The 12,782-nt window shown below is 34.8% G+C and overlaps 1 protein-coding gene across 1 annotated transcript; it reads left to right on the forward strand.

Moving 5' to 3' along the window:
• Positions 1-362: 362 nt before the first annotated feature.
• Positions 363-2,470, forward strand: LOC105971502 (F-box protein CPR1). The gene is made up of 2 exons (XM_012996355.2): positions 363-1,525; positions 2,143-2,470. Exons 1-2 carry the CDS (start codon positions 402-404, stop codon positions 2,228-2,230), a joined length of 1,212 nt encoding a protein of 403 aa, XP_012851809.2. The 5' UTR covers positions 363-401; the 3' UTR covers positions 2,231-2,470.
• Positions 2,471-12,782: the final 10,312 nt, after the last annotated feature.

Consider the following 12,782-nt stretch of genomic DNA (forward strand, 5'->3'; position numbering starts at 1 on the left):
AAAAATAGGACTTGGTGGAAAAAATAGGTAAATGGTGGACCAGTGGGAGATGAAAATTCCTTTACCAAAAAATTTGGTGGAAAAATAGGATTTGAGTATTTGGTGATATGGGAGTTGACCACGGTGGGAGGCTAAAACCAAATCACTATAATTTTAGATGTAATGATGATATAGAGATTTCGGGTAGGAGGCAAAAAACACCTAAATTAGATTAAAAAATGGCGTTATGACGTCCGAAGAGATGTCCTGAGTGATTTTGAGAGGATGACCTCTCAAAATGTGGCGGGAATTTGGAATAATGTGGCGGGAAGTTTGACTCGAAAGCCAAAGGCAGGGAAGCGTGCCTTGTAAGTCAAGTCAAAACCTTGAAAGCCCTAACCCCTTGTTTTCAATCCCTAAAAATGTCGGACATTCCCTCGGAACTCTACCACAACATACTCCGGCGAGTGCCCGCCGACTCTCTCCTCCGCTTTAGGACCGTCTGCAAGGAGTGGCGCCGCCTCATCGACGATCCATCCTTCATCAGATCCCACACCAACAACCAACACTCCTCCTCCGCCACTCTCCTCATCAGAAACTCAGACGGTACTCGCCTTCACTCCTTATCTCTCGACTCCATAAACTACAACAACGATGCCCACCAAGTGATCGATTTAAGTCCTGTGAAGACAGTGTACCGCGCCGCCGTCCCCCGAGCACATCTTTTGCCGGCGGCCTCGTGCAACGGCCTGATTCTCCTCTCCCACTCCGACGCAAAGAAGATTTGGGCAATATGGAACCCGTTAACCCGGCAGTTCCACAAGCTGCCCAAATTCATCAACACCAAGTCGTGCTTAATCACAACCGGGCTCGGGTACGATTCAGCTTCGGATGACTACAAAGTAATGAGGGTAGATGAACTCCTTGGTCTTCGTAAAACCGTGTACCAAACTAGCGTTTACAGTCTAAAATCGGATACTTGGAGGATAATCAAGGATTGCAATTGTCATTATTATAGTATGAAGCCGGGTGTTTTTCTGAACGGCGCGTTGCACTGGCATTCGTGGCACATCATAACCGTGTTCGTATTTCGGACCGAAACTTACGACTTAATGCGCCATCCCTACGGCACCGGGCCAGGTGAACCTTCCAGAATGCATCTAGATGCGTTGGGTGGATGCTTGGTTGTGAGTTACTACTACACGATGGATCGATTGGATGTATGGGTGATGAAAGAATACGGAGTCCACGAGTCGTGGGTGAAGTTGTTTTCGTTTCGGGAACTCGGTAGTATCGGTTTCATGGAGTGCCTCAAGCCTATTGCTTATTTCAAGACCAAAGGGCAGTTCTTTATGCAGCACGATGAAGACTTTTTTTGGTTTGATGTCGAGAAAAATTCTGCGAAGAAAGTTACGATTCGCGGGCTCCCGGAGTATTTCTCTTCTCAAAGTTTGCCGGGGAGCCTTTTTCGACTGGATGAGAGTTGTGCTGTGGCGGGGAAAAGTACATTGGGAATGAAGAGGAAGAGGAACAAGGCAGATGCAAGGTGAAACTTTTGTTTGTTGGATTATTTATATTTTACAGTCGATTAATTAACTTTTGTTTAGATGATTTTAGGATTGCATATCGTTCAAATTCTGAAAGACAAAAGAAGACCATTTTTCTTGGCGAATATCTAAGGATGAGAGAACCTTAGTGCTTATCCTAGTTTAAAAGTTATTCGATCTAACATGATTTGAGATCCATTAGTCCAAAATATTCCGTGGAAAGTTTTCTATTATTAAGAGTCCGGTTATTGGACCGATGGATCTATTATGATTTACGTTACCTACCATGAAACGTGGAAATTTCATTTTTTTTTTCTAAAGCTTATGTTAGTCTTGCACTTACTTTTGGATGCTTATGTTGTTGATTGAATAAAGTCTCCATTCCCAATTCTTGATGCGCTTTCTTTCTCTCTTTTATTTTTCTTCGTTACATTGTTGATGGGGGTTCAAGAACATATAAAGATTGTTTTTCTTTTTTTTTTTTTGGTTGGCTTTTTCGTTTTATTTGGTAGCATGTTTTAGATTTTATTCGTTTGAATGATTCAAAATGTCAGTCAATGTTGACTATCAACATCTTCTTGTATTCAACATAACCAGAATGTTAATCTTTTTGCAGTGTGAAGCATTCTGTAAGAATCACTGATGATTGGTCTCGTTCGGATTCAACTCCAGAAACAAGTTGGTCGAGTAGTGGTGATGATTAGTAAGTAGTACAACTTGTTTGGTGGAATCTTGAAGAAGATATTCAAGAAATGCCTTTTGTGAATTCAATCATCCCTTCTCCTTTTTGCATGGACAAATATGTAATTATCTACCACAATATATTGTGATGTTACCTTTTGTAGTTGGGATATGCCCTATGGTTATGACTTATGACTTATGAATGGAGGAAGTCGTAACAATTATCAAAAAAAAAAAAAAAAAAAAAAAAAAAAAAAGAGAGTCTTAAAAAAAAAACAATTGTTTCAAGTTCTTTCTTTTATTTAAGGTGGTGTTTACAAACGCTTTTTGAAAGTGATTATGAGTTTTTTTGTTCATAATCTATTTTCAATTGTTTGCAAAATCAACTTTTGATTTTGCTTCTCTTAAAATAATCTGCTTTAAGCTATTTTTTTTTTAAAGTATCTCTAACCCTGCTTTTTCTATTTAAGTTTATTTTTCGGAATAATTGCAAACACACCCAACTTTTAGAACTAAGCGCTTAAAACTGACTTAACTCACAATCACTAACTTCTGCTTTTAAATAATCATTTGCAAACACCACCTAAATCCTAGAAAGCTCTGTCTTGTGATCTCAAAAATGAGAATTTCATGTTTTCATGTTTTGGGACGCTTTTAGATGCTTCCGATTTTTTAGTCAGATATTTTCAAAATTGAAATTTATATTTTATTGTCTTTAAAAGAAATTAGTTATTGTAATTTATAATTGTTATATCATCCGCTACGTGCATCAGTCTTTTTTTTTTTCCTCGTTTGTTAATTTTTTTCTTCTCTATAAAGTATATTAATCGACTATGACGAAGCATAGTCGATTAAGAAACTGAACGCTAAAAATTAAAAAAACATAACTACATAAAAATAATCAATATTTTTTGACGAAACAAATAATGTACATATATTGTAATTGATTTATACAAATCAGAATCAATATATAAAATCCAAAAATGAATTAAAAAATGAAATCGAGTAACCTTAATCGACTACCAAAATAGTCGATTAACGCTTTAATCAACTACTAGAGCATAGTCGATTAACTTAATTGACTACTAAAACACGTAGTCGATTAATGGTCCAGCCTGCCCGAATTTCTCTACCCGCACCGTCCTCTGTCCGATCTACCAAAAAACCCCTAGACCTCCCTCCCAATCGTCACCACACCCCGCCACACTACACCATCACCACCCCACTTCCATATTCTTACGGTTTTTTTATTACAAATAATTTAAATCACAACCCGCATCACCAACTCAAACAGTACCACCACCATCAAAATCACCAAAACAAAGCCACCCATACCTATTTTTTTCATGATCACCGCCATATCCAAAAAGAGGCAGCAAAATTAAATTAAAAATCCATAACCTACCCTCCGTAAGTAATTGATTAAAATTTGATGGTGGTCAATACAATAAAAATCTAGGACGCAACAGTGGCGACGAAGAAAAAATCTTTGCAAACTCGAGAAACTGTGAGTAAGGGGAACGCTACTTGGAGTATTTGCGAGCAAGGGATCCTCCGCCTTGTCGTCGCCATAGTCTCCGTCGTGGATTTCCAGAAGTTGTTCATGATTTAGCCATGGTGGTGGCGGAGAGTGAAAAGAAATGTCTGAGATCTGAATATTGTGAAAAGAAGTACGAGAAACGGCACGCGGAGGAAAAAATGTCCGCAAAGGTGAAAAATTAATTACCGTAAAAAATTCAAAATAATTATAATCAAATAATAGTAGTTTTGAATTATGAAAATATCATTTAGTTGAAATATTAGCTAAGAGCACTTTTGCTAACTACTTTTGATGGAGAGATTTTTTCTTAATTATATTTCCTAAAATGAGGGATTTATTGCTAATTTTCCCTTCATATTGCCTATAAACAAAGGAATAAAATAATCATATATTTTGGGAGAGATCTCCTTTCCTAAACGGGGAGGGAAAATGGTATCACACACACTCACACACCACAAAGCCTTCTTCACATTCTTGATTTCCATCACCTTTGCTCCGAAAAACAAATGTCAGACATCCCCTCCGACCCATCATGAAATACTCCGGCGAATCCCCGCCGATTCTCTCCTCCGCTTTCGTGCCGTCTGCAAGGGGTGGCGCCGCCTCATCGACGACCCATCTATAGAGAAGATGGAATTTGATATATTATTAAGGTACAATTACATCCCATTATATACAACGTGTATGGGAGAGAATATCAAAACTAATCTGCCGAGAAATAAGAGACCTATTGAAACTCAAACAACATGAAAATATAAACTGTTGGTGTTAGAAATTTTATCGTACATACATACGATTCCCAAGAACCAACATGCTTGAATCAACGAGAATTAGACACAAACATAAACACGGAAGCGTACCTTACATCACGGAATCAAATCTTCGAATCTCCACTTGACTGGGACAGGTCTTCCAAAGAATCCGCAGTTCCTTATTTTTCTCTCTAACGATGGATTTTAGAAGAGACGGAATGATTGCGTTTCTTTGGGGACCACGACCCTTTATATAACTGTAGAGTCCAGTTATATTATAATTGTGATTCAGCCCCATCAATAAATCACAATTAAGCCCTAATTGTCTCTACACATTAGGCCCATAATTATAGTTTAATACCCATAAGTCCAACCCAATAACCTTTATCAGATCACAATTAATTTGGACTTTCTTTAAGATAGCCATACACATTTACGTCACATATGTGAGCCCACATAATTATTGAAATAATTCCAACAATCTCCCACTTGGGCCACATATGTTATATACCTTATAAATGTGTACACCTTATGAGCTCAAAATTGCTATCATATAAAAAGGTATTCCTTACAATCTCGTCCATTGACCATACTTAAATATAGGACTAAAGAGGCTTTCGTCACATTGAGCGTGTCTAAACCCAACAGTAATCACGTATACCAATATAGTCAAACGACATAGATCAAATCATGGTGTGTAGCATGGAAATTACATATAATGTGATCTTAACATGCCTATTTCCAACTGGTCCTACTTTAAACTTTATTGAGACCAAACCTTAACATAATTGTACAAAGCGCAACCAAATACTTTATTTCTGCAGAAAACTTAATACACAAAATTGTGTCCAAACATATCATAGAGCTACCAAAATGTCTTTATAACTCCCACTGAACCAAAATATCCTTAAATGATATAACACCTACATGAGCAATGCTCATGAATACCTTATGTGTTAATCCTTTAGTAAGCGGATCCGCAATTGTGGAGTTTGTCTTAATATGCTCTATGTATTCACTTTGTACCTTTAACAACAAAGAACTTTCACAAGCTCTTGTTGTTGTTCGAAATTATAGCTGTTAAATATTGTCATCGTATAACTTTAATACAAAACAAAATGTGCAGCCTAGTGACAAAAGTTTATAGCTATATTCCCAAATAAGATGCAAAAAATTACCATAAATTCTTAACCAACGTGAAAAGAGCTTAAAGTGTTTGCTTAACACCTATGTCGAAATAGCTCAATCACTTAGGTCTACATTAACCAAAATGGATCTATACTTTATACACATCATAAAAATCAAAATCATGAATAAACCACACGATCTCCCAAAATATATGATTTTGATAAATGAGCATATGTATATAACTTACATTCCCTATAATTACTGTATAACCCATTTGGCTGCTTTGCTAAATGATCCACTTTATAGGGTTATTCAAATATCTGCCTAACTTTATGGACGCTTTTACCGAATGCGTACATTCTTTTACTTAAAAATATTTATTGGGCGTCAAATGAGACTAAACAATATCCTTTGTTGTGAGATTATCTCCCACTGATCTTTGGGTATGTACAATCATTAACTTTATTTATCTCAAAATGCATATGAGATAATTAACTTAGGATTGTAATATCATTAACGGGAATTTTAATTTCATTAATGGACTACTTTAGTTGGCAATCAATATCCTTCAAATCTTTAAATATTAAGATTGTATGGTTGCACTTTATTGTTCCATAAATGTTACCATTTGAGAAACATATTCCTTTTGTCCATAAATTTCTTAATAGAGTCGATATGAGTGAAATCTTTAAAATGACTAAACGTACCATATATCTTTCAACATTGCCCATTTGAATTACATTTGGTCTCAATTATTTGTAACCAAATTCACACCTTATGGCAATTTGATAAGATCCTAATGTCTTGTCATTCTAAATTTCAACTCATATTGAATGCTTTATTATTTTAAGGTTGTTGAGTTTGCTCTTTAAGTAACAGTTATCAAGACTTGATTGGGGAATTGTTCAACATTGTCTTATCAAATCTCCAAATCTACTTTTCAAACAATGACAAGTATAAAGACATGTACATTGTCAAAAGCAGTATTAGGAATCAAATTCATTCATCTTTAAAGACAATGTCTATAATCTAAATTTCTCCCCTCAAACTCAACATCCTTAAATGATTTTAAATTTCCCCTTTTAAACAATAATATATTGCAGCACTTAATGTTTCTCCTAAATGTACCTTAGCAAAGAAGAATGACTTATCATACTTCTTTGAATGTCCTTGAATGTTCTATTCTTGAAATTTGTACCATTTTAAATTGTTTATGTAAGATTTTACTGTATGAGACTTTTACTTAAATTATAGGTCAAAATTTTGAATTATGAATTAGACCAAGCTTAATGTTTTCAAATGAACAAGCTAACCAAATTTGTTCAAGAGAAAATTTAAATCCATCTAATGACGGTACCAAATGTCTATTTCATAATTCAAAAGAAACCTAAGAGTCCTCATAGCCTCAATCCCAAATGCTTACATAATCTTTATAGATGTATATCTTTCAACATCAATTAAATGTTGGTTATGTGAATAACCCTTTATACACACACTTAAGTGAATAGTGTAACCCAGGATCTATTCACTAAATGTGTCTAGGTACAAAGTCGAAATATATTTTAGAACAAATTAAAGTGAGAAACAAACATAATTACGTTTTTCAACGTACCTCAGATGTAAACTGCAATTATAATGATTTATCTTAAGATGTACTAGTCAAATTAGCACTTAGTCTTTTCTCCCTTAATTATTTATTCTTCGTGTGAACGGTCAAAGTTTTATTCTTTATGTTTTACAGCAAACCTTATATTGACCGTTCACAGAGAAAAATAAATTAAACCATATCCACTTTCAAGTCAGCGAAACCACACTAACTGAAGTGCTATAGCTGAAAATGAGATTAGACTATTACTTAATGTGCTTAGTTATGTTCCTTTTCTTTATACCTTATTTAAACAATAGATGTTAAAATCTAATTTGTTCTAGCTTTATCGTTTTAAACTAAAACGTATCCGTACTATCTTTAAGGAACCTTCTAGTACGTAGCCCTAATTAAACCTTATGCCCCCGAAAATTATTTAAAATAGATGCACCTAATGATCTTAAATTTTAGTATTAGAACGATGATATACTCTAGGTTCTTCTATTGTTCTACCCAAAATAAAATAAAATTAAGATCTATGCACCATAATAAATAATAATGATAAAAATATTTGTGCAATTAAGCACAAACGTGTTATAGGCAGATAATGTATAAGCAGATAAAAAAAATGAAATAGAGAACGTAAATAAAATCAATATGCTCACATTATGATCCAAAGTTTGACTTTGAAAACTTTAAATAATTATGGAATACATCTCAAGATGCCTAGCACAACATTAATATCAAGCCGAGGGGACAATAATATTAACTGTAAGTGGCACTCTTGTTGTAGTAATCAAACATTGATAGTAAATCCTGTCAAATAATAAGTCCATCGAGGGATGCAACTATCATTCACATGGAGCCCAACAACCATCACATATTTATTACCACATATGCATATGTGGTTCGGCCAAATATCAACATACCGAGGGGTATAGTTAATATTCGCATGAATTCACATACACACAATCATCTTGACATTCTCAATAAGCTAACCTACGCAGAGAGGTCACGAGGGTGGCTTCATGCTTCAATTAGTTCTTTTAAATGTCAGACAAACTTAATAACAAGTCATTAGATGTACCCAAAAAATTATTCAAAAATTTAAAGTCGTTGTTGAACGCTAAGGTTCTAATGACATCACCTGAGCGCTAACAGGCTGTATCCAACACTAAAGTTGCCTCACTGTATTGTTTTCGAATCAAACTCAGTAATATGGTTATTCATAATAAATGAGTATGAATTGAAAACATCGAATCCATCTTTATTTTGAATTTGAGCTAAAGATAATGTGGGGCTCACAATTCAATCTTATCTAGATAGTGGCCAAAATAAAATTTTAACCAAGAAATTTAACCTTATATGGATTGAAACTAAATCAATAAACTTAATTAGACTTAAATAAAAGCCTTGAGTCAAATATCGAAAAAGTCAATCCTTATTTGGTTAATAATAACCACAATCCATATTTTGACTCGGTAACGATTAATGATAATGGATCAAAACGTTATTGAATTAAAAATTCATTTGTATCCTTAATTTTGACCCAGTAATCAAAAAATTTAAGTCTAAACGGCATAAACTTTATCATCTGAAAAGTCCCCAAATTAGCCTTAGAAAATCGAAAATGAATTTCACTTTATTGACCAAACAAACCTGAAATGAATTTAAAAGAATTCACATATTAGTTTGGTCCCTCAAAATAATTGAAATGTTTTAAACGGCCCCTAAAACTTTAAATTAACTTTTTATTCCTTAAAAATTGCCTTTGCCCCAAAACCAGAAAATCTTTCAACTTAAAGGACTGAATTGAAATTTTGAAAGAAAAGCATTTGAGTGAAAAGGGACCAAAGATCAGAAATACTAAATTTGAGATATATAATATATTTTTTTTTGAAAAATATATGACTGTTTTGGGAGAAACTTTAAAAGTGGGGACTGAAATGCACTTATCAAAAGCTTTGGGCCCAAAATCAGATTTTCATTTATTATAAATTGACCCCAGCCCAAAATCAGGAATTACCCAAATATGGGGTCAATTTGTAATTTCAGAAAAATGATTGGAGTAAGTTGCAATTTGCTAGAACTTTATCAACCTAATTTTGCGCCTCTAGCAAATCAACCGCCGTCATACAGCCAACTCCACCGCCACCATCAATACCACATACCACCGCCGGAAACACGCAACCCACAATCATCAACGCCGTCGGAATCCACCGTCGGCGCTCCGGCTTTCCTTTAGGCGAATCACGCCACTCGACATCAGTAATAATATGAGCACACGCAATCCGCCCATTTCACCTAATGGATGCCGGAAAAGAAGCGAAGGGGTTGGTGGTTGGTGGTCGACGACGGCCGATGAAATTGGCGGTAGTGAAAAAAAAAACGGTGCAGCAGGCTCGACCTGATGGCCGCCGCCCCAAATTTCAGATTTGGAATTCTCAGATGTATACCTTAAACCTTACCTTTAATCCAAATAGATTAGACAGATAAACTAATCCGAATTTTCAACCATAAAGGTTGGACCAAAGAAATCGTAAACAACAAAACTAATATCTGTCATATTCACAACTAGTCATAAGCGGAACAATTGAATAAATCCACGTAATTGAATTAAACTTCAGAATTCAGATTTTAATGAAACCCTAATTTCAAAACAAAACTAATGCGATAAAGCAGATTTCATAACATTCACATAAGAAATTCAATTACAAATTGGCAATTCGAAATTAAAAAACTAATTTTCAGAACATACTGTATATCACATAAATATCTGGCCGAAACTTTGAAAATTAAATCCATGAAAACATAGATTTCTCATGGTAACAACTTGACGAGAACTTTAACACATAAAATTATCGATGATTCAAAACATGGTGGCTTTGATACCACTTGTTAGAAATTTTATCGTACATACATACGATTCCCAAGAACCAACATGCTTGAATCAACGAGAATTAGACACAAACATAAACACGGAAGCGTACCTTACATCACGGAATCAAATCTTCGAATCTCCACTTGACTGGGACAGGTCTTCCAAAGAATCCGCAGTTCCTTATTTTTCTCTCTAACGATGGATTTTAGAAGAGACGGAATGATTGCGTTTCTTTGGGGACCACGACCCTTTATATAACTGTAGAGTCCAGTTATATTATAATTGTGATTCAGCCCCATCAATAAATCACAATTAAGCCCTAATTGTCTCTACACATTAGGCCCATAATTATAGTTTAATACCCATAAGTCCAACCCAATAACCTTTATCAGATCACAATTAATTTGGACTTTCTTTAAGATAGCCATACACATTTACGTCACATATGTGAGCCCACATAATTATTGAAATAATTCCAACAGTTGGAATAAACTTGAATAAATCCCATGGAACCGTCATGCCGAATCATCAAGAATATTGTGCATAAACTTAAATCGGAAGCGTACCTTACTTCGGTAGAATTGATATGAAACGATCATGGATCTTCCAGATCATCATGTACATCCGAACCCGATAACCCTTTAGACTTCTCTTCGTTTTCTTTATGTCGATGGAATACATAGAGAATGGAATTCGTACATGTGATCCGGGGACCATAACCAATATATATAGATAACCTAATGGGCTATTGTTGAGTGTAGATTTTACACTCAATACGTTTACTTTACGTGGATCTTTTGTTTAGATTTAATTATATTTGTGCTTTAATTGATTGATTTTGTGTTTTATAGGTGAAAAACGAGAATTAGGTGTCAATGAAGGAAAAAAGATCAAAAAGAAAGGAAAAAGTTGCAAATAAGGAAACAAATCAAATTGGAAGAAGGAATCTCGCCACAGCTTTGACAGTGTCCACGATTTCGAGCATATCTCTCTCATACGAACTCCGAATTAGGTGATTTTGGCGGCATTGGAAAGCTAATTTCAAGGGCTACAATTCTTATTTACAAAATATTCCAAAATTCGGACTCCAACATGGAGAAAATCGAAGAACAAGTCCTGATGGGGGAAAGTGGCGGAAATTGATTCCTATTAGGTTTCTACTACTTCCTTATCAAGAAAAGCCTATAAAAGCAACATGTCTCTACACCATAAGCACGAAATTTTACACCACAAAACACGACATTAAGAAGATCAACGAAGACTCAAGCATAGTTTTTCTTATTTCTTTTATTTTTATTTTGTTTATCATAAGAATTACGAGTAGCTAAGTTTTTAATCTAGGATTTTATTTGAACCCTATGTGGTAATTCGAACCTCTTTTTCTACTTTTATGCAAGTTTAATTCTTCGATTATTTCTTCTATTTTGATCTTATTTAGCGCATGAACGTAGCTAATTTATGTTGCTATTGGTTATTGTTAGAATTGATTGACAGATCGTTTTAATAATTAGAACAGGGATAGAAGAGCCTTCGAGTAGTTTTTCACCGAATGCGTGTGTTGATTGCATGCATTATCGTAGACATACAGATAATACCTTAGGTAGCCGTTTTCGAGACTTGTTATTTAATGCTTTATTTATACTAGGTTTGCATAGACATATAGTGAATCTGTTATGAATAATAGGCTTATAACACAGCGACAGCTGGTTATGAGTAATTTCGTGTCTTGGGTTAATAATCGGGAATCGTAACTTGCATGATAGGAGATTAATTAGGTGAAGAATTATCGCATAGGGGGAAGATATAATCCTAGATCCGTTTTATATTGATATTTTCTCGTGTTTAATTGCTTTCTTAATTAGTTTAATTTATTTAGTTAATTAATTTGACAAACTTGCGTAGGCTGGATAAAAATCGTAATTGTTAAAATTTGGTACTTAGGATTAAATAATTTGCGTATTCCCTGTGGGATTGACATCCGACTCTCACGAGTCTACTTTACTACTTGTTTGCGATACGTGCACTTGCGTGTGGGTATTTAGCACCCAACAGCTATCTTGTGTAATTTTATTTTAGCCCATCACTATAATAAAATTACCCTAATGTCTCTACACATTAAAGGCCCACACCCTATTAGACACATTAAAGCCCAATCCAGATAAACTTTAGTCGATCACTTTAACGGGCTTAACTTTACGTGACAGTCTTGCAACACATAATATTTCACATATAAGTCCAACGTTGGATTAATGTTCCAACAATCTCCCACTTGGACTATATGTGTAACTTTATAATTATAGGTTGCATAAATAAATTTTGAGCTCAACTTTGCTGTCATTACTGAAGTGTGTCTATAACCAATCTCGTCCATCAATCATGCTAACACTGAATCAAAGGGGCCTTCGTTCACATTAGTCGTTACGGGACCCAACAATGGTCACAATATCAACACAATTGAATGACATAGATTATGATGTGGATGTGTAGCATGGAAATGTCATGCAATGTGACCTTAACATACCTATTTCCAATTGGTCCTCCTTAACGAGATCAAACCTTAACAAATCAGAGTGTGAATAAACCAAAACCTTATTTCTGCAGAAATTGTCCTAAGAGTATCCTTAATCCGAATTAACCCAAAAATTGTGTCTACGCCAAAAGAACACATTTATTATAAACTCCCACTAAA

This window comes from Erythranthe guttata, chromosome 10 (assembly GCF_056151865.1).
Source record: "Erythranthe guttata isolate IM_541 chromosome 10, IM_541, whole genome shotgun sequence".
Taxonomy (NCBI): domain Eukaryota; kingdom Viridiplantae; phylum Streptophyta; class Magnoliopsida; order Lamiales; family Phrymaceae; genus Erythranthe; species Erythranthe guttata.

Excerpts from the sequence above, each read along its gene's own strand:
- LOC105971502 (XM_012996355.2), top strand. The coding sequence starts at position 402 with ATGTCGGACATTCCCTCGGAACTCTACCACAACATACTCCGGCGAGTG. Across the intron at positions 1,526-2,142 it reads AGGAACAAGGCAGATGCAAG|TGTGAAGCATTCTGTAAGAA; the intron begins GTGAAACTTTTG and ends ATCTTTTTGCAG.